Below are 21,646 nucleotides of genomic sequence, written 5' to 3' on the forward strand. Positions count from 1 at the left end.
GGGGTTAATAGATAACGCAAAGCAGAGAGAAGGGGGAAGGGTCTTTCTTTCCGTCACATCCCGAGATCTTCCGTTCGCCTGTCCCTATCTACCACACTGGACCCACCAGCTCCTGGTCCTGCTGGAAACCCCAACCCGGGGCGAGCTCACCTCCACCCGCCAGGTGGAGCATGTCAGCCTGGAGCACCCCCTGAGCCGGAACTGCGGTAGGGGGAAGGAATTCGGGGTACTGGGAGAGCCAGTGGGAGGTGCTGGGACCAACTGGGAGGGAGTTGGAGAGAGCCTGGTTTCAACTAGGAGAGGAGGTTGGGGGTTTGGAAGGGCTAAGAAGGGGTTTGGAGGATACTGGGGAGGGTGGGATGGGGTTCTGGGGGCCGTGGTGGACACTGGGCAGGAATTTGGGGGTGCTGGGTGTGACTGGGAGGGACTAGAGTGAGCCTGGAGGGGCTGGATGGAGATTAGGGATGGAAAAGCAGAGATGAGGATGAGGTTGATTGTGCTGGGAGGAGACTGGGAGGGGTCTGGGTGAATCCTGGTGGGGTTGGGAAGGGACTGGGAGAGGGTTTGGGGATCCTGGGGCAGCAGGGGGTGACTGGAAGGGGGTTGTGGGATCCTGAGAGGGACAGGAGGGGCTTTGGTGGGTCCTGGGGTGGTGAGGAAGGGATAAAGAGGGAGGTTTCAGGGGATCCTGAGTGGGCTGGGAGCGACCAGGAGGGTGCTTGGAGGAGCTTGGGTGCCTGTGAGAGCTTTTGGGGGGTCCTGACCCCTGCAAACCCCTCAGAGATGCCGCCTGTAGCAAGATGCTGTCAGGCACTGAGGGTTTCGTGTTGGGCCTCGTCTTCCTGGCTCTGGGGCTCTGGTTCTACCTGTGCAAGGTCAGCGGGTTCCCAAGGGGTCGTGTCCCCTCTCCCCCAGAGTGTGTGTGCTCCCCCCGGGGCCCCCAGCCCGGTGTCACCCCTGTTTCTCTGCCCACAGAGCTCCTGAGCCACCGGCGGCCGCAGAGCTTCCCTGTGGCCTCGGGCCCAGCCGGGATCCCCCGCTCCATCCCCACGCTGATTTTGGGGGGTCCTGTGTAACCCCAGCCCTGCTGTCACTCTGCCCCTGCCCGCCTGCTCCCAGTGTTCCCAGTAAAGCTTCCCAGTTAAACCCAGCCCAGTTTGTGGGGGCACTGGGGAGGGACTTGGGGGGACCCCACGGCGGGGCCGGCACTGGGCAGGGAGGGCGGGGTCCGGGTGGGGAACACTGCCTGCTGCGGGTCTGCCCGGCAACTGGTGAGTCATCAGCGCCGCTCTCTCTGATTGGCTGACTCTTGTCCACCGCATTCTCTCATTGGCTGAGGAGAGGCCCGGGAGTGCAGAGAAGGAACGGGAGAGATCCCGCCCCGAGCAGCGGCACGGGGACAACAGACCCAGCCCGGGCACAGGGAGGGAATTTATTACCAACCAAACCACGGCAGCACGAGGAGAAGGGAAAGAAATCCCTCCAACACCTTCCCCCACCCAACGGGGATCACCCACAACAGGGATATCCACCAGGGAGAGACGGGGACATCCGAGATTAGACCAAAGCCAATTTTATTGTGTGTACCAGGTGTTTATACAGGGATTTACTTGTATGGTGCTTATATAGGGCTCTGTTTTTGGTAACAATTTCCCATTGGTTACACATTCTTCATGACATGACATCAACTGGTAACATTATTTTATCACAAAGTCTCACACCACGTTGCTTGGTCACTTCTTGCCCAGGGAGACTTAAACTGTGTCTGTGTCTCCCACAGTTTCTGCTCAGTCAGGCCTCAGATATCGGGCCCCTTTATCAGCTCCATTGCTTTACTCTCTGTTTTATTCCCCATACGAGGGCACCAGGGCTCTGCCCAACGGGGGTCACTGGGGATCATCCAGCCCGGATCCTCCCATGGGGGATGGAGCTGGAGCAGCGCACCAAGCTCTTCTCTCACTCTCTTCCCTCACTCCAAGCTCTTCCCTCACTCCAAGCTCTTCCCTCACTCTCTTCCCACACTCCAAGCTCTTCCCTCACTCAGGGCACTCAGAGGGCTTCCCTTAGTGGTGCCTCCGTTGGTGCTGGGTCAAGGCTGAGCTCGCTGAGAAACCCTTCCCACACTCCCCACACTCGTAGGGCCTCTCCCCGGTGTGGATGCGCCAGTGCACGGTGAGGTTGGAGTTTTGCTTGAAGCCCTTCCCGCAGTCGGGGCAGCGGAAGGGCCTCTCCTCGGTGTGAATCCGCTCATGTAGGAGGAGATTGGAGCTGGTCTGAAACCTCTTCCCACACTGGGGACACTCGTAGGGCCTCTCCCCAGTGTGGATGCGCTGGTGTGTTCTCAGGGCTGAGCTCCACCCAAAGCTCTTCCCACATTCCAAACATTTGTAAGGCCCTTCCCCGGTGTGGATCACCTGGTGCTGAATCAGGTGAGACCTCTGTCTGAAGCTCTTCCCACACTTCCCACACTCGTAGGGCCTCTCCCCAGTGTGGATGCGGAGGTGCACGGTGAGGTTGGAGTTTCGCTTGAAGCCCTCCCCGCAGTCGGGGCAGCGGAAGGGCCTCTCCTCTGTGTGAATCCGCTCATGTAGGAGGAGATGGGAGCTGGTCTGAAACCTCTTCCCACACTGGGGACACTCGTAGGGCCTCTCCCCTGTGTGGATGCGCCGGTGCTCGATGAGGTTGGAGTTTTGCTTGAAGCCCTTCCCGCAGTCGGGGCAGCGGAAGGGCCTCTCCTCTGTGTGACTCCGCTCATGTACGAGGAGATTGGAGCTGGTCCGAAACCTCTTCCCACACTCCCCACACTCATAGGGCCTCTCCCCGGTGTGGATCCTCTGGTGCCGGATCAGGTTGGATCTCCAGCTGAAACCCTTCCCACATTCCAAGCACTTGTGGGGCTTCTCCCTGCCATGAGACTTCTCCACCAGCTCCGAGCTCCAGCTGGATCTCCGCCCGCCTTCCTGGCTCAGGGGGGCTCTTTCCTCCCCGCAGCTCCCTGGGCTGGGTTTGCAGCTCCTCCTCCTGCAGCATCTCCGGGGCTTTTCCTCCTCCTCCATCCAGACACACGCAGGGAATGAAAAATCCTGGTTTGGGGAAAAAAACAAGAGGAGAGCATCTTGGACTGGAGATTCCTCCTTGCTCCAGTTTATCTCAGGAAGTCCTTGGGAACCTTGTGCCTGTAAGAACCTCCAAAACACCAAGATTCAGCCCAAAAATCCTACAAATTTCCAAGACACAGATCAAAAACTCCCCCAACATAACAAGCCAGCAAAAACCTCCTCCAAAACATAAAGATTCAGCTGCCACATAAAGCCAAAGCACCAACATTTAGCCCAAGAAAGCTCAGAAACACCAAGATTCACCCCGTGAAAATCCTGGATCCCCCTCCACAGTCACCTGCTGCATGTGGGGGAAGCAGCGCTCCTGGGGCTGGAGGGAGGCTGCAGATACAGGGAGGGTGGAACCTTCTGCTGCTTCCTCTTTCTGCTCCTCCTCATCCTCCTGTGTCCCTACTCTTCCTCACACTCCTCTTCCTCCGGCCATTCCGCCCCCTGCACAATCCCACCTTCTCCTGCCACCTGCATAGTTTGACCATTCTGTTCCTCAAGCCTGCTTCTCCTTCCCTTCTCCTCCTGCCCCCAGGCCCAGCACCCACTGCCGGCTCCCTCTTCCCCCCAGACCCACAGCATCCCAGCCGAGGGGCAGGGATGGAGCTGGGGCAGGTCGGGCTGGGGCAGCGCTGGGCTCTCGGCCGCTCCCGCCCGCACTCGGTCCCCACTGCAGCCGCTCCCGCCAGGACAGTGCGGGGGGGCCCGGCCTTGGCGCTGCCCCACTCCCACCTCCCCAAATTCCCCTCGCGGGGGCGATGGGGCCAAGGGGGGGGCGCAGGTGGGGTCCAGGTGGGGAACGCGGGGAGCTGCGAGTCTGCCCGGCAACTGGTGAGTCATCAGCGCCGCGGGCTCTGATTGGCTGAGCTCTGCCTGAGGGCTGCGGCTGCAGCAAAGAGGGGACACCCTGCTCCAGGGGGGATGTCCCACAAACGGGGGACCCCCATGAAAGGAGCAAGAGCAAAGTGTCTTTACAAACAGATGCTCTGAATCTGCTCGGAGATAGGGTCAAGCAACTTTCATGTAAGTAAGTGACAGGAGAAGCCTTGGTTTCAGAAAATGTTATTAATTGATGACATAGACTGCTGCTCAGCCAAGGCCCGGCTCAGTTCATGAACTTCCAGAAGAACAACAAAGACTTAACAGACCATGAATATCATTTGCTATATAAAAGCAGGGAGCATACTAAGGGAGTACATAGTAGGTGGATTGGGAAGTCTGTAGCTCTCAAGTACTTCAGCCAATGGGGAAAGCAGAGGGAGATGTGGCCAGGAGAATTAGGATTAAAGGGAGGCTGTGTCCTCCAACAATTGGAGAGATCCCATGGGGAATGTCCCATGGCCTCTCCTATTTTTAGAAATGAAATTAGTTTCACAGGACTCCTCTGTCTGCTTTGTGGACAGAATCCTCTGGTGATGTCAATTTTTCCGCACACCCTGGGGCAGGGAGTGCAGCTGAAGGTGCCTCACCCACTTTGGGTGATCAGCTCCCTTGGCTGGCGACAGCACCTGGGATTGATTGGGGACCCGGGAGTGACCAGGAGACAGACGAGTGACACATCAGGGGGGTCTGTGAAGAGTCAGCAGGGAGAGAGCACTGAAAATCTCATCAGTGAGTGCCCTGGGATCTTCGGGGAGTGAACATGGCAGGGCACCCATGGAGGGGAGAAAAGGGAAAGCCAGGGAGGGCTCCTGGACAAAGGGATGATGATCCCAAAATGTCTCTGAAGGGTCCCTTGGGAGAATGTTGAGGTAGTTTGCACATTCCCCCAGAGGTAATTAAGGACATGGACACCCGGGGGGGCAATAAGGGAAGGGGAGAAGGGATTTGGACAACAGGGGATGGATGGTGTTGGTGTGCTGGGAAGGGATCAGGTGAAGGGGAGTGTGCAGCAATATGGTTCAGGCAAGAAGCAGCAGGAGGAATCTATGCGGTAAGAAAATGGATGATGGCAAAGAGGAGGAAGAGAAAAATACTCAGGATTGGGATGTTTTTCAGCAGGGTCTTATCCTGACAATTTGCCAGCTGATACTTTGAATTCCCAGTTTCCAGGAGAGGAAAAGCAGGAGGTCAGGATGTCAGGGGTTTCTCTGTGGTGGGCAGCGGCAGCAGCGGGCGCAGAGGTGCGGGACCGGGAGCAGGGCTGGGGGCCTGTGGGGAGCTGCGGGGCCGGGCCGGGGCTGTGGGGCAGCCGGGGCTCAGCGCCGGGCGCTGCCTGAGCCCACCAGCCCCGGGCAGGGCCGGCAGTGGCCCCCGGCCCCCAGGAGGCTGCGGGACGCCCCGGCCGCTGCCCGGCCCCGGGGAGCTGCCGGCCCTGCCCGCCGGGGGGGCCGCCTTTGGACACTGCGGCAGGACAGGCACCGGCTCTGCCACATGGGCTGTGCAGGGGACCCTGAGCACAAGGAGCAAAACAAAGCAACATCTGGAAACACAGATTTTCATGGTTGGACACGGAAGTGAATTTTCTCAGGCAGCCGGTCTCAAAGCAATCAGTGGTCAGGTTTGGATATTGGCACCGGGAGTGGCCACTGAAGGCATGGGCACGCCTCTGAGAACACAGGGTTCAAAGCAAGAACTCCCAGCAGAACTGTCTCTTTGGAGAGTGCAGACTCTCCCCCGCCCACCACGGGCTGGGTAGGGGAATGGAAGCCCTGCGGCCTGGGAGGGATAGGCCAGGGGGAGGAAACCTGAGATGTCTTTGTTCCCCACGCCCCCACACCACCGGAGGGAAACAGACAGAGAGCCTGAAGGCACCTGGAAATTCACTGGCAGAGGAGAAGGAGAAGCCCGGGGGGGGGGGGGGAGGGGAAGGTGCCCAGCCCTGGGAGTTGGGGTTTGGGCTGAGATTTCAGCAGTCAGGGCAGTCCAAGACTTTTAACCCTTTCCTGGGAAATGAAAGCTTTGTGAAATATTACTCCTCCTCCACTTGAAAGAGAAAAGAGACAGTCTGGGACCTGAGATGTTAGGAAAAGCAGGTTGGGGGGGAGATGATGGAGTGGCTTTTGGCTGGACTTTTCTTGTAAGCCATTGACTGAACCAGTTTCTCCTGCAACAGAGACTGCATCTTTAGGGGGATGCAATGGTGAGCCAAGAGACCTGCTTCAGCAAATTCCAGCACAGGAATGGAGTGAACAGAGGAAAGCTGAGGAGGGTGTGGTGATGCCCTCTGTCTTCAGGAAGAAGATCTCCGTTTGCACCCTCAGCCCCAGGGGAGGAGGAAAATGGGGGGGGGACTGTGTTCCCAAAATGAAAACTGAACTGTTGTTTCTTTTGTTCCTTGGCAAAGCATCCTTAAAGGAGCCCTATGAGCAGTCTGTCCATGCACGGCGGTGAGGGCACTGTGACATGGCAAGGAGTGTCACACGGGCACATTTTCTCTGGGCAGTGCCATGTGTGACATGGAAACACGAGAGGTGGCAATTGTGTTTCCTGGGGGTCTGTGGTGCAAGAGAGACTCGTCTCTCCCCTGATAGACTGAGTATTGATTATCTGAAAGGTAATGACCTGATTGAGGGTCCAAGTTGTGTCCCACTGTGATTTGTTGGAGTTTGGGTGCAGGGAGGAGGAATGCTTTGGAAGGTTTTAATTCTAGATGCAGTGTGTATCTTTTATTATAGTAGTAGCTTAATAAAGTTCTTTCTCCTTTATTTCTAAGCTTAGGCCTGCTCTGCTCTGTTCCTTATTGCATCTCACAGCACTTATTTGGGAAGCTGGATTTCCATGGGGACACAGGCATTGTGCCAGCATCAAAACATGACATGATGGTACATGAAGGATCAGGATTTTCTGTGAAGGATTTGGTCTGGGTCCCTGCAGAAAGGAAAGATTTTGCAGAAAGCTCAGCAGCTCTCAGAGGATGAGCACCCACAGGCAGTGACCGGGGCTGCAGGAGTGGCAGAAGAAGGCCCTGCAGCACTTGGGCACAAAGGCACAGCAGCTGAAGGCAAGGAGGGATGAGCAAAAGGCCAAGCTGAAGGCAAAGGCCATGGCAGAGTTCCCACAGCCCCTGAGGGACCAACCCCAGGGCCCAAGGGGGCCCCAGCACCCAGGGAACGGCGTTGGCCACAAGCACCTGGCAGAGGCATTGCCCTCCTGGCCAGGGCAGAGCCCACCCAAACAGCCCCTGGGAAGGAGTCAGGGCTCCAGCTGCAGCCCACAAGGACACTGCAAGCACAGACAGCAGCACCCTCAGGAGGAGCGAGTCCACCCCTGCATGGACATGGATTGTCAGGGCTCTCTGAGCTCCCATCCCACCGGGGACCCACCACACTGCAGCCCTGGAGAACATCCAGGCTGGGTCTGCATCCAGAGGAGGCCTCTCCTGATGGACACAGGGACCTCTCCATCCACTCTGAATCTTACACCTAAGGGGGGAACACTGTAAAGGAATGTTTTCATTATTAAGGGAATAAATGGGAAAGTTGAGCTGGTGTCATTTGTTCAATCACTATTAGGAGCTGTGGAGGATTGGTTTGAAATAAACCGATTTCTTTTCTTCCTACTGTGATTGTTATTAACTAGGAAGGAATTTGATGGTGGCATTGTAATATTGTAAAAGGTGATACAGAGGCTATTGCTGCTGTACCTTTGTGTCAAATGTCTGGCACGGCCTGTGCTGAAGGGAACCCAGGGGTGTGAGCAGCCCCAGAGGGAAAATTTGATGTGGAGCCTCTCCAAATTACTTGGAAGCAACCAGGACAAGTGGGGGCTAAAAGCAACACCCTGTTCCAGGGGAGGGAAAGGAAGGGCTCACAGCCTGGTATGGAATCCCTGCTAAAGGCAGGGCTCTTGGAGCCAGGGATGTCTCCCTACAGCACTCCTATCCTGCCAGTCAGGGAATCTGATGGCTCCAATGAGGAGCACAAGAACAAGTGGTAGACAAAGCCTCTGTGAAATGGCTGAATTTTCTAGATAAAAAACAATTTTTGAGTATTAAGGGAAAAAGTGCAAATGGTGGAGAAAAACGTTAAATATTTGGGACATATTTTGATTGAAGTTACGTGGTTGAATGACCAAGAGAAGGTGTGGGCAATCTCAGAAGTAACGTTATCCAGGACCAAAAAGGAGCTGCGACAATTGTGAGATTTAATAGAGAATTACACAGCCTGGATTGAGGATTCTCTGTTCCAGCCAGAACTTTGTAGGACTTTTTAACCCCAGACAGCCTACACGTTGTTGTATGGACAGGAGAAAGAGAATAAAACTTGAGAAAATGAAAAACCAAAAATATTGATGCCTCAGCTGTGGCTCTTCCGGACTCAGAAAAGAAATTGGAATTGTAGGTGAATGTTCAATAGGGCCATGCCAAAGGAATTCTTGGGCCAAAATGTTTCACCCAGTGGCCAGAGTGGCCTCATTGTCTGCAGAATTGTGCAGCCACAGCTTCAACGGGAACCGAGGCCCAAAACCTGATGACAACAGGATCTCCAACTGTTCCAGTCTGCCATCAAGTTCAAGCTTTGATAACCAAAAGAGCCTCGCAATGGATGAGCAGTGCTCGGTTATTACAGTGTGAAACTTGTTCAGTGGCACAGGAGGATTCAGAACTGAGGACAGGGGAAGGGTTTAACCCAGCCTCCTGTTTGAACAGCCCCCAGAGGGGCTGGGAAGAAACCCAGCACTGCATTCAAGTGACACAGCTCCAGACCCAGCCTGGGCAAGATTCAGGAGACATTGCCTGGCCTGAGGCAGAAAATGTCTTTGTGGATGGCTCTTCAAGGGCAGCAGAAGGGAAAAGAGTCCCAAGACACGCTGTTTTTGAGGAAAGGGAATCAGACAAAGCCCAGGTTACCCTCCATGGTCAGCTCAACTGGCACAGCTGTGTGTGCTTGTAAGAGCCTGGAACTGAAATGCCCTGAGCAGGAAGGCTTCAATATCTTCTGGTGACACCATCTCACCTAACAGGGGGGCAAAAGCAATTCTGATTGCTCAGCAGCCACTGGATCACTTATTAAGGTATTTCTAAAAGACATAACTCCAATAAAAGGTATTGTGGAAGCAACAGACACAGACAGCAGAACTCATTTTACAGGAAAGATCCTCCAGGGGGTTATGGCAGCTTTAGGAATACAATGGGACCTCCAGAACCCCTGGCACCCCCAGAGCTCAGGCTGGGTACAAAAAATGAAAGGGGATGGAAAGAAACACCTTTGAAAGCTGGGATAGAAACCAAGATGCCATGGGTACGGCTTTTGCCATTTGCTTGGGCAAGAAGAAGAGCCAGACCCAGGGCAGATATTCAATCATTTCCCCTTGCAATTGATCTCAGGAATTCCTTACCCTGGGAATTCTCTACCTAGTGCAGGGTGGAGATAAGGGATGCACATTTAAAGCAGTCTGTGGCCAGAATCCTGTCTCTGGTGCAATCTCTCCCCCAGGAAGCTGGGCTGGCACAGAGCCTGCCTTGGCACTTTGCTGTTGCCACCATCCCAGCAGGACATCGGCCCACACATCCTCTGCTGAAATCCTCGGCCTGGCCACCCTCCTTTGGCAGCTCCAGCCACCGGGGACAGCCCTTGCTGCCACTGCTGCAGCTTCAGCGCTCTCTGGGCCTGCCCTGCCACAGCTGCTGGGCAAGAGCACGGGACAATTCCACTCTGGCTCTCACTTACACTCACACACTGCCCTGCCTGCCATGGCATTGATGGAAAATACACCAGCTCATAGACTTTAACATTGTTAACCTTTCATTTCTCTACTCAGGCTTGCTTTGCCTTGGCCCTGGGGAAAGAAATGTTAAAGGTTTTGTTAAGGGATGTAACACCACTCAATGGAGATGAGTTTAACACCTCAACACACTGGGAATGGCCCAAAAGATACCCACAAAGATAACGCCCAGCAGCAAAACATCAACCCCAGCAGCAAACAGCAACCAACACCTACCCCAGACACTGCCAGGGCTGCAGACACCTGGTCTGCAAAAGGCTGAGAAGGAAATCAGCACTTCCCACTTCATTAACAGCAGAAGCAAAGAAATCTGCACAACTTGAAACTACAGAACATTAAACCAGTGGATTTAGATTGCTTTAGACTGTATTAAATTAGGGAAAAATCGAGTAAAACCCACGTGTCATGGAACGATTTTCTCTGCACACTTGGGCTATGTGGAGATGGAATGATTTCTGTTGCACATCCTGGCCAGAATGAAGAAATGCCTTTACTCTAACACTAAACATATTGGTGGAGTTTTTCGTTTTCCTGTAGCTTCAGTGCAGAGTATATAGCATGAGAATATTTTTTAAAATAATCCTACTTCTATGTCGCTGGTTAGGTTTGGTCAGGGATGTTAGAATGGGTTTTTACTCTGAGAAAAACGAGAAAAAAATTAATGGACTTGGAACTTTTTTGTGTGTTCTTGTTTCACTTTTAGCGATGCCAAAATTTTGGTCAGGGTTTTTTGACATTCACCTTTAGGCTGCATTTTGCAAAACTAGAAGAGATTTAAAGGTGCCCTTTTAACTCATAAACATTAAACAGAGGATTTGAAGGGGAAAAAAAAAGCAGCAGGTTTTAGGGGGGCACATTTGAGGCTGCTGAAGGCTGCTCTGGAAGAGAAGCTGCATTCCAGGCACCCAGGAGAGGAGCTTTAGAAATGCAAATTAACACTGATGGGGCAGAGTGGGGACAATGTACCTGGCTCTTCTTGCCTGGGGCAGGAATTGGCTGATTCCCTCTGCCCCTCACCCCAAGCTCTGCCTGCTTGCACAGATGGAATCTGCACGGCTGAAGACAGAGCCCATGGTGAGGATCTGACTCTGAAACAGAAATGGCTGAGGCTGCAAAGGGAAACAGCAAATGGAGAATGTTGTGAAAACTTCACTAAAATAAGGGGGGGGGGATCATCCTCCTGCCCACTCCAACATCTGCTGCCACTGTCTGTGCTGTACAGGGTGTATCAGAGCACTGGGGCTTTTGCTAGAACAAGTCCAGGGAAATTAGTTGGAATTCAAGTATTTGATGCTATATTTAGAAAAATGCAGTCATTCATGCAGCCCCAGCTTGAGGGAGCACACAGAAATGGGGAAAAGATGAAGGGCCACCAGAAAAAAATCCTACAACACCATGGACCAGACCCTGGGAACCCAAACCAATTCACATCAGGAGACAGAGAACCCATTTATCATTTCAATGGCATCATTAGATTACAAACTGTCCTCGAAAAAAACCAACCAGACAGCTCCAGCTCCTGACCTTCCTGCTGGCCAATCCACTGAAATGAGGAACACAACATTTCACTAGGGGATGGGACCAGATTTTCTGTTAGCAGAAAAAGCAGGAGTTTGTGGAGAACTAAATGATTCAAACTGCTGTTGGCAAAGAGACGACAAAGGTAAAGTGCTGAGAAACATAAAAAAGGAAATAGGTGAACAGTTTATGTGTTGGTCCAAACATGGAAAGGATGGGAATGGGACACACTTTCGTGGCTCTTGGGCAGACCAGGGGTTAAACGAGTGCTGCTTCTCCTCTTCTGTGCTGCAGCAACTCTCATCTTTTTACCATGCCCCACACCTTGGCAGTGCAGCTCATCCAGCAGCTGAGCCAGGGGATGCAGGTGGCAGCCAGGCCTCCTGATCCACAAACGGCTACAAAAGGACAGGGAATGAGGGCACCGAGAATAATCCCAAAACCAAAGAGGACCCGGGAAGAGCAAAACAGAGTTGAGGAGTGAATCTGCCTGGAGATAGGGCCAGGGACCTGTAGATAAGGAAGTAGCGGGGGAAACCCTCAATTCCAATAAATTTCAGAAATTGAGCCACACAATTTCTCAAAGTCCCGCAAAATTCCCGAACTTTCAGGAGAACAAAGACTTAACAGAGCCATGAATATCGGCTGGTATACAAAAGGAGGGTGCATATTAACGAGGACAGGCAACAGGCGCATCTGGAAGTCTGAACCTTCCAAGGACCTCAGCCCGTGGGCAAAGGCAGAGGGAGATGCGGCCGGGAAAATGAGGATAAAAAGGAGGCTGCGGACTACAACCATGGCAGAGAGCGCACGGCAAATGCCCCACGGCCTCTCCCCGTGCTCGGCAATAAAGTCACTTTTACAGGACTCCTCGCTCTCCTCCGGCCACAGAAACCTCTGGCGACGGGAATTTCCCCGCACGCTCCCGGCCGCGGGGCAGCCCCCTCGGTCCTACCCACAGCAGCCAGGCCGAGCCAGCGCTGCTCCGGCAGCGGCTCCTGCCCAGGCCCCGGCGGGAAGGAGACCGCGGGCAGCCGCTCCCGCCGCGCCCTCAGCCCGGGGCCGGCACGGCCCGGACACGGCACCACCGACCCGCCGCAGCCCCCTGCCGCCCCCTCCGCCCGCAGCCAGCCCCGAGCCCCCGCAGAACCCAGCGCGGCTCCCACCTGCGCCGGGGCCGCCTCCGAGCTCCGCCGACGCCGCCTCACCGCGCTCCGGCCGCTGCCGCCGCTCCCGGGCCCGCACAGACGCTCCTGGCGCCAATGGCGCCGCTGCCCGCCCACGGCCGCCCTCAGCCCGCCGCCGGGGCCGTGCTGCGCCCCGCTCCCACCAATCAGCGCGCCGCAACCACGACTGACGGCACCAGCGGCCAATGGCAGCGAGCTGGGGGCGGGCTCTGCGCACGGCCCAGACTCGCCCCGCGCTCTCAGGGCCCCCCGCGCTGCGTGAGGGCAAAGCCGGAGATGAGCAACAGCCCCGGGACGGGCCCGGGCCCGAGGCGGGATTGAGCTGCCCACACAAACAAACTTCTCCGCACCTCCCGCCACGGCTTTCCCGGCCCTGCGCCTTCCGTGCCTCCGGCTCTGCGGGAAGCCCGGGAGCCTCCCTTCTCCTGCCCCTCATTAGTGCATCGCTGCTTCGCTTTGATTTCCCCCAAAAAGGGAAACCTGCCCAAAGCCCTGTGGGTGAGCGGGGGAGGGGAGAGATTTCTGGCAGAAAACTCCAAAGACTCAGAGGAGGATGAGGAGAAGTCAGTGCAGAGCCTTAAATGCAGCTTTCCCCACGCCTCCCTGCTCCCAGCTGCACCTCCTCCCCCGGCAGGGCAGGAGACAGGGAATGGGGCCATGCTCAGCTCATCCCCCGCGGCTTCTCCCTCTGCTCAGGGACAGGAGTCGTTCCCTGCTGCACCCTGCGCTCTCTCCCAGCCGAGACTTCTCCAGGAACTTCTCCGAGCCGAGTCCATCCCCTGGGGCACAGCCCCCTCCAAGTGCTGCAGCGTGGGTCACTGTGCCACGGGCTCGGTCCTGCCAGGCCAGGCTGCTCCAGCGGGGCCCCTCTGCCCACGGGGTCACAGCCTCCTCTCAGGCATCCCCGAGCTCCAGCCTGGCTCCTCCAGGGGCTGCAGGGGGATCTCTGCATCCCCACGGAGCTGCAGGGGGATCTCTGCATCCCCACGGACCTGCAGGGGGATCTCTGCATCCCCACGGACCCGCAGGGTGATCTGTGCAGCCCCATTGTAATATAAATTATGGAATAATTCGTGATTATGTAAAATATACATGAAGTCAGTTGTGCTTGTAGAAAAAGATTCTTAAAGTTTTAAAAGACCTGAAGACCCAGCCGGGAAAGACTGGAAACCACAGACGACAGAGAAAGAAAGACCTAATTTACAATTGAAAAAACGTGTCTTTGTGCAGAGATGGGCTCTTTCCGGGGGCAATCCAGGAGGCATCCAATGTGAAAAACGCATAATATATGGCTCTTTGCACAGAGTTACTGTATGTATTATGTTAGTTTGATTCGTAGTGCTGTATTAACATTTTAATAGCATGGTAAATGTAGTTTTGTAGTTAAAATGAAGCTTTAGTAGTTAAAATAGAAACTCCTTATGTGTTTTGTTTTTTATTTTAAGGAATGAGAGAGTCGCTCTGACGTAACCATCACAGAACGCCTAAATCTTCCAGAGAAGAGGAATTTATGGCTTTCTTGTCAGAAGAAGCTAATTTCTTCAGGCCTTGCCATGGAGATTAAAGGAGACAGTTGGCATATAACAGACAAGAGTTTCTTGTTTTAAATAGAATGTATGCATAACCATGAAGGATATATGAATATGCAATAGTGTAGTTTTAAGGGTGATTCCTTTGTTCACAAGGTATGCTTGTTGTGGCTTAAGTGCCCGAGAGCTCCGGGCTGGAGCGGAGGGGCTGCGGGAGGAGGAGGAGGGACAGGAGGAGCGGCGGGAGCAGGAGCGGGAGAATCCCGCCGCTCGCACCGCCCGCACGCCGGGGCTGCAGCACCCCCTGCCCCGCCAGCATCGCCCCAGCCCCGAGCCGCAGGGCAGGGGGAGGCCGAGCTCGCCCCGGCTCTATCGAGGGGTCTCCGGGAGGATTTTTCTGGAGAGCGCTCGGAGCCGGCAGATGCCGAGCCCCGGATCCCTCCGGGCTCCCCAAGAGGAGTTTTTCGGGGGGAGAGGAGCTGTGATCGCCCCTCGGAGGGTCCCGGGGGGACCACGCGGGGCTGGCCCGGCGCTGACAGGGCGGGACATTGGTTTTGGGGATCCCCGTGAGAGCCGGGGCTGCGGAACGTGGGACCCCCGGGGCGGCAGAGGGGAAGGGGCGATACCGGAGCTGGGGGACCCCCGGCAGCCGGAGATGAGGCGGGGACGGGACCCCTGAGCCTGGCAGGGCCTGTCCTGGGGTGACCTCACGATGCTCGAACCCCCATTGGTCCGTTTGGCCCCGAAATGAGTTCTGCACCTTCAGGGCTGGTTCTGAGAGCGAAGAGGGGGAGGAAGAAGCGCGCAGTTTGTTTTCAGGAACTGCACTCACCCCTCCACATTCCGGCTCCTGGGCTGCTGAGATGCCTTAAGGAGCTGGGACAGAGGCCAGACGGAGCCAAGAGGAGTAAAGAGGATATTCATTGAAGTGCCTTCAAAGGCCACACCCCGGCAGTACCGGAGCCAGGGTCGGGCTCTGCCCGGATGGCTCCGAGATGGAAGCAAAAGAGGGCTTGGTCATGAGAGCTCACATTTTTATAAGTGTTAGTCCATTTGCATACAGGATTTAACGGCCCAATTAATAGCTTCAAATTATGACATTTCATCCTCCTTGCTTGCCTCCCTATGCTTTTCCTGTTGTTTGTGCTTTGGGCCTGAAGTTTGAAGAGATTGTCCTTGACTCTCCAGCTAGAACAGTATTGTTTCGTCTTCACCACCCTGTGAAAAGATCCCAGGAACACTTTATCTAAATCTAGAATCTGCACACCAAAACAGAACAGAAAAACCTGAGGTATCAGTTGTCTGCCAACAGACAGCGGGACAGAGCTCTCCTTTGCTTTTAGTTAGTTTTTAGTTTGCTGAGGCAGAGAAGTTCCCTGGGCTGTGGTTTTTCTTTTTCTTTGGAGCTGTTTAAACCTGCTCTGGACTGAACACCAGAAGAGCACCAGCAGCTCACACCTGTGGGTCACCGGGCTGGGCCTGGGCCACGGAGGGACTGATCAGAGACTGAGTGAGCCGAGCTGCAGCCCACAGAGGGACTTTCTGAGTTTGTCATCTCTTTTGCAGCAACAACAGGTTTTATTGTTTAATATTGTTCATGTTTTGTGCTGGTGAATGCTTTGCCTGTTAAATAAACAGGGTTTTTTTATTTTTCTCCTAGGAAATCTTTTCCCAAACTGGTTGGGGGAGAGGCTGCTTGAATCTGCTTTCTGAATCCCCCAAATGCCTGGACTGGAGGGAGGCTGGAGAGGGGGACCCTTGTACTGCAAAACCCCCCCAGCATCCCTAAGCAGGACCCTGGAGAAGGGGGATCCCCAGGACCCTCGAGGATCCCCAGCATCCCTGACACGGGGGACACCAGAACCCCAGAGGGATGAGACTGGAAATGGGACACTCCTGGTGGCTTTTTTTTTATTAACTCGTGATTTTTGGAGGTTTTTATGGACACCTGGAGACTTCTGGAAATGGATTTGGGCAGGAGGAATCCCCAACCCAAGGTGTTCACACCTTGTTTTTCCCCACACCAGGATTTCCCACTCCCAAACTTTGGCTGGATGGAGGAGGAGGCTGTGAGGAAGATGGCCCAGGACACCCAGGCAGGTGAGGAGGAAGTCAGTGCCCCTTTCCCCCTCTCTCCTGCTCCATCTCCCAGCCCAGCACGGCCCCCGGCTGCAGGACAGCCCCGCTGCCGGAGCCCTCCTGCCGGGGATGCACTGGGGGGATCTCCTTGCCCTTCCCTGTGGCACGGAGGCAAATCCCATCCTCTCCTTGTCCTTCCTCCCCCAGAGCAGGAGCTGAGGATGGAGAGCAGGGAGGACAAATCCCTGCAGCAGAACCTCATGGAAGAGGCTGTTTTGAGTGGCTCCATGGCAGAGGAATCCAACGGGGAGGAAAAGCCACGGAGATCCCACAGGAGGAGGGGCTGCAAACGCAGATCACGGGGATCTGAGGAGGAGAGACCCACCCTGTGCCAGGAAGGTGGGCAGAGTTTCAGCCAGGGATCAGAGCTGGTGGTCCAGGAGCAGCCTCATGACAGGGAGAGGCCCTACGAGTGTTCGGAGTGTGGGAAGAGCTTCAGGAAGAATTTCAACCTGATCTGCCACCAGAAGATCCACACTGGGGAACGGCCTTATGAATGCTTGGAATGTGGGAACAGCTTCAGCCACAGGTCTGACCTGATTGTCCACCAGAGGTTCCACACTGGGGAGAGGCCCTACGAGTGTCCCCGGTGCAGGAAGAGCTTCTCAGACCGCTCATTCTTTACCCGGCACCAGCGGAGGCACCGGTAAGGGAAGCCCTGCGAGAACCCCGCCTGCAGGAAGAGCTTCATGTGCTGCTCCAGCTCCATCCCCATCAGAGGACCCACCCTGGTCAGAGCCCTGGTGACCCACATGCCCTGTGATACACAGAGGGAGGTGGCTGCTGTTCTTTTTATTTTTGCTCCAGTTATCTTTTATCTTCCTCCCTTCAAAACACAGAAAATTGGGGTTTAAATTAACAAATGCATCAAAGGCATCTAAAGCCTCACATCTTACTTGTGTTTTGGGGAATCTTGGATTTCAAGAGATATCTGTGAGGGTATGTGTTGCCTTTATAAAGGACAACCAGGGACCTGGTTCAGTGGCAGCACGGCAGCCTGGTCTCGCCCAAGCCACTCGGGCTAATCAACACACGCAGATACCAATATGGCAGACGGTCGAAAAGCCTTTATTATCCTATCTCGTGGGTTTAAATAGTTTTAGGGGTCTTTGCTACGTCAGAGGGGGTTGGGGGGTCTCAGGGATTAGTAAGGAGTGGAAATTTACCAGGGCAGGTGTGGCTACATGCTCCTGGGGCTTCTGGGGTTAATAGATAACGTGGGGAAGAGAGAGGGGGAGGGGTCTATCTTTCCGTCCCATCCCGTGGTCTTCCGCTTCGCCTGTCCCTTATCTACTACATCTCCCCCCTCCTTATCACATACAAAACGAGGTAGTCGTAGATATGGGCACTGGAGTGAGGTACAAACTTGCAACTTGTTAAGGAAAGGGTGGTTTGGTAGATCTGGGTAGACTTTTCAAGGCAGGTGTTGAAGGCTTTAGCTACTGACTGTGTTTGCAGTTTTTTGGTTCACAGCATTTGTTGGTGGCCTATGAACAGAATGTTTGCCCTTTCCAGACGGGCCTGAACAAACGAGACTAGTTTGTTCAGCAGGCATGGTCCTATGGTAATAGCTAAAAGCAGTATTGCCAGTGGACCTACCAGGGCGGAAATTAAAGTGGTGAGCCAAGGTGATTGATTGAACCAGGATTCAAACCAGCTCTGTTGGGTTTCCCTGTCTCTCTTTCTCTGAGCCAGTCTGTCTCGGAGTTCTGCCATGGAGTCTTTAACGACTCCCGTATGATCTGCATAAAAGCAGCATTCCTCCTTCAAGGCTGCACACAGTCCTCCCTGCTGCATGAACAAAAGGTCCAGACCCCGCCTATTTTGTAAGACCACTTCTGAAAGCGAAGAGACTGATTTCTCTAGGTAGGAGATGGATTTCTCGATCCTCTGCAGGTCCTCGTCGATGGTCATTTGCAGCTGAGAGAGTCCGTGCTGTTGGGTTGCGATGGCTGAGACACCTGTGGCTGTGTCAGCTGCTCTTAGGCTGAGCAGCATTGCGATGGTCAATTTCTCTTTAGTGGAGTCTGTTAGGTTCTTTGAGAAGGTGGTATATCTCTTCGTCTGAGTGATATAGGACTCTAGAACAGTCAGAACTTGGGCACAGAAATCGATAGAGTTATTAAATTTGGCAAGGAACATATAACGATTCACTCTGGATCACTGGCAAACTCACAGCTTAGATGCAGATGGGGTCATTCACTTGTTGGTTTTTCTGTTAGGCTTGACAACTTTAGTGCAGAAGTTGCTTTTTTGCTTTGCTAAGGTTGCATTGCTAGAACATCTGCCCTGTCCTGTGATTTGACTCAGGGTGATTTCTCTGCGGGGAGTGTCTTATCTGCACTGGTGGGGGGTACTGGCTGTGGAGTAACTGAAGGGGGTATTTAAAGCAATGCCTTCGCAGAAAAGTGGGTTTAACATCATAGCAAAACTAATAGGGGTTAGTCAGGTTTGATTTGGTTTCATTTAGGGTTAGTAAGGTAGCTTCTAAACAGGCTGGCTATGTGGAACACGAAGGATGGGGTATTTACTGTGGTGGTCTCTTTGAACACCTTGTCACTTGAAAGATGTTACATGACTCACTTAAATGGCTGGTGAGGGTGGTGGCCTGGGCCAGCTTGCCCCCCGGCCACAAGCCTCTAATAGCAAAATTGCATAAAGACACTGTGCACGTTTGGGTCTCACCGCCGTGGAAGGCTCAGGTTTTGTCTGGTGGCTTGGTGGTCTGTCATCTCCTTCTGGAGCAGGGGTGTATGTGTCACGGGGATGGTTCACAAGCGTGTCCTGCAAATAGAACTCACAGCCTCTCATTAGTTTTGTTTTGAGGGTCAGGTTTGATTGGCAGCAGTGGGTGTGCAGCAGTGGCTCTCATAGTCTCACCACGTGGGGGTCCCGACTGCCACAGAGGCAGCACGTCCCCCACACCCCCGGGGGCTTTCTCCCCACTTTCATGGCTAGGGTTACCCAGGGGTCCCGTATCGGGGCATTCCCTGCAGACTCTGCGGCACAGGCGCTGTTATTTGCGGTGGGAGGAGGCTGGGTTCGCCCGCGCGCCCCCCCCCCCCCCCGCCTCCTGTCTCCGGGGGCTGGGACCTGCATTCCTTGGTGAGACGCCCTTTTCTCCCGCAGCTCCAAGGGGTATTGTGACTGTTTTTCGGTGCGGCTTAGAACTCTATTTGGTTTTGTTTTAAACTGTGCTAGTTCCGTTTCTTTTGTTTTGGGGTCCCGGCTGGCCCCCGCCGGCTCGGAGGAGCCTGCAGAGCTGTCGCCAGGCTCCGCGCCGGAAGTCAAATGCCAGCGTACTTCCGGGGCTCCGCGCCGTATTGTCCGGCCCCGAGCTCGCTCCTCCCCGCGGGGGTGGGGCCGCTCCCGCCCCCCCGGCTCGCCGCGCCCCTCGCGGGGGGTGGTTTCTCCCTTATATGGTGGCAGCTTCAGGCGCGGCCGCTGATTGGCTCTCTGCCTTCTGCCACTCTCCGCCTCTTTCTCCCGCGCACGCGCGCCCCTGAAATCGCGCGGTGTCCGAGTTTTCGCGCCGACACTATCGCGCCCCGCCCCCCTCCACGGCACCTGGCGCCATTTTCAAGGCGGCAGCATGGCCACGCTGCCAGGGATTCTTCCCGAGCCGTGGCTTCCGCGACTCTGGCTTCCCCTGCCAGCTCCCGCCAGAAGCGCTCCGCGCGTCGCCGCGCCCCTGACAACGGATCACTGACCGGCGGCGGAGGCGGCGGGACGGATCGGGAAGCCGCGGCCTCTCGGGGTTTCTTTGTGGCGGGGGTCCCCTGGGGGTTTTCCGCGGCGGGGGTGTCTCGGGGGGCTTCTGCGGCGGGGTTTGGCGCCGCTCCGCTCGGCGCGCCGGCGGGGAAGCGGCGCGGAGCCGCGGCCGGGTCCGGGTCCCAGCGGGAACAGGGCTGCGCTGCTCGGAGCGCGCCGCTCCCGGCTCCGGCGGCAGCGCTCCCCTGTGCCGGGCTGGGCTCAGCTCCGCGGCGGGGCCGGGCCGGGCTCTGATCCGGGGAAGGGGGTGCCGCGCTGTGCCCCCCCGGGTCTCCGCTCCCGGGTGGACCCTCCTCAGGGACGGTCTGCGCTTTCGCCCCCCCCCCCGAGCCCGGGTCTAACTAATAAACACGTATGCGCTGCACTCCGTGTCTCCTGTTTTTCTATTGCTCTGCGCGGGGTTTTTTCTACCTTGCCCCGTGCCGTAACGCTCTCTCCACTGCCTGAGGATTTCGATTCCCCGGCCAGTGTGGCTGTACACTGTTCCCATATTCCCGGATGCATGGCATCCACTGAGCATTCGGTTGCTCCAAGCTCAGGCAGCCTTGCTATAGCAAGATAAAAGTCCCTGAGCTTAAACTCGATACTCCATTGCTTCACACTCACGACCCATGCGACGCTGTCCATGACGCTCGCGGGTCCCGGGACGTCTCCTCTCGCCTAGATACGGTTTGACCGTTCCGGCCGTTGCTCCCGTCCAGGTGTATCCCGTCCGCCGGGGGAATTTTTCCTTTTTTTTTTCTTCTTTTGTCCCGGGTTTCGGCACCAGTATGTTGCCTTTATAAAGGACAACCAGGGACCTGGTTCAGGTGGCAGCACGGCGGCCTGGTCTCACCCAAGCCACTCGGGCTAATCAACACACGCAGATACCAATATGGCAGACGGTCGAAAAGCCTTTATTATCCTATCTCATGGGTTTAAATAGTTTTAGGGGTCTTTGCTACGTCAGAGGGGGGTTGGGGGGTCTCAGGGATTAGTAAGGAGTGGAAATTTACCAGGGCAGGTGTGGCTACATGCTCCTGGGGCTTCTGGGGTTAATAGATAACGTGGGGAAGAGAGAGGGGGAGGGGTCTATCTTTCTGTCCCATCCCGTGGTCTTCCGCTTCGCCTGTCCCTTATCTACTACAGGTATGGGGGAGTTCGGGCTATTTGTTTTAGTTGTCTTTGTTTCTTGGCACTCCAAAAGATGAGAGGGACTGATCTGTCTGCTCAAATCCACTCAGTGCTACTAAAAACTACTGAATCCAACCCCAAAATTACTCAATTCCACTGCCTCTTAGGGTGAAATTGGGTTGGAAGGGGATTGGGCAAAGTGGGATGCAAATCAGGAGGGTGAGATGAGCATTGGGTGGGGCGGGATGGGTGGGATGGGGATTGGGAGGTGTGAAATGGGGGAAGTACAGCTTGGGAAGGGGTCTTGATGTCCAGGAGGGGTGGGATGGGTTGGGATAGGGATTAGGGAGGTGGTCTGGGGTCTGGAATGAGGCAGTCAAATTTTGGGGATGATTAAGATAGGGGGAGCCCATTACTGGGTGAGTTTTTTAATAGTCTCCATTAATGAAGAGATTCTGGGGTATCTCACATTCCTGAGGCAGTTTTGGGGCACTCCCCAGTTCTTGGGGGATTTCCTGAGAGCAGCTCCATGGAGCCTCATGGCCAGGGGTGGCTGCCACAGGCCTGAGCTCAGAGCTGTGCCAGAGTCCATTTCCTCAGTGCTGAGAGCAGAGAA

General features: G+C 55.2%; 1 protein-coding gene across 1 annotated transcript in view; it reads right to left on the reverse strand.

The window, feature by feature from the left end:
- Window positions 1-21,646, reverse strand: part of LOC101233471 (uncharacterized) — a 509,180-nt gene that overhangs the window by 381,878 nt on the left and 105,656 nt on the right. The window contains 1 exon segment of the mRNA XM_072921466.1: window positions 2,050-2,904. Coding sequence (XP_072777567.1) covers window positions 2,050-2,904 — 855 coding nt within the window.

Source organism: Taeniopygia guttata, chromosome 37, assembly GCF_048771995.1.
Source record: "Taeniopygia guttata chromosome 37, bTaeGut7.mat, whole genome shotgun sequence".
Lineage (NCBI taxonomy): Eukaryota > Metazoa > Chordata > Aves > Passeriformes > Estrildidae > Taeniopygia > Taeniopygia guttata.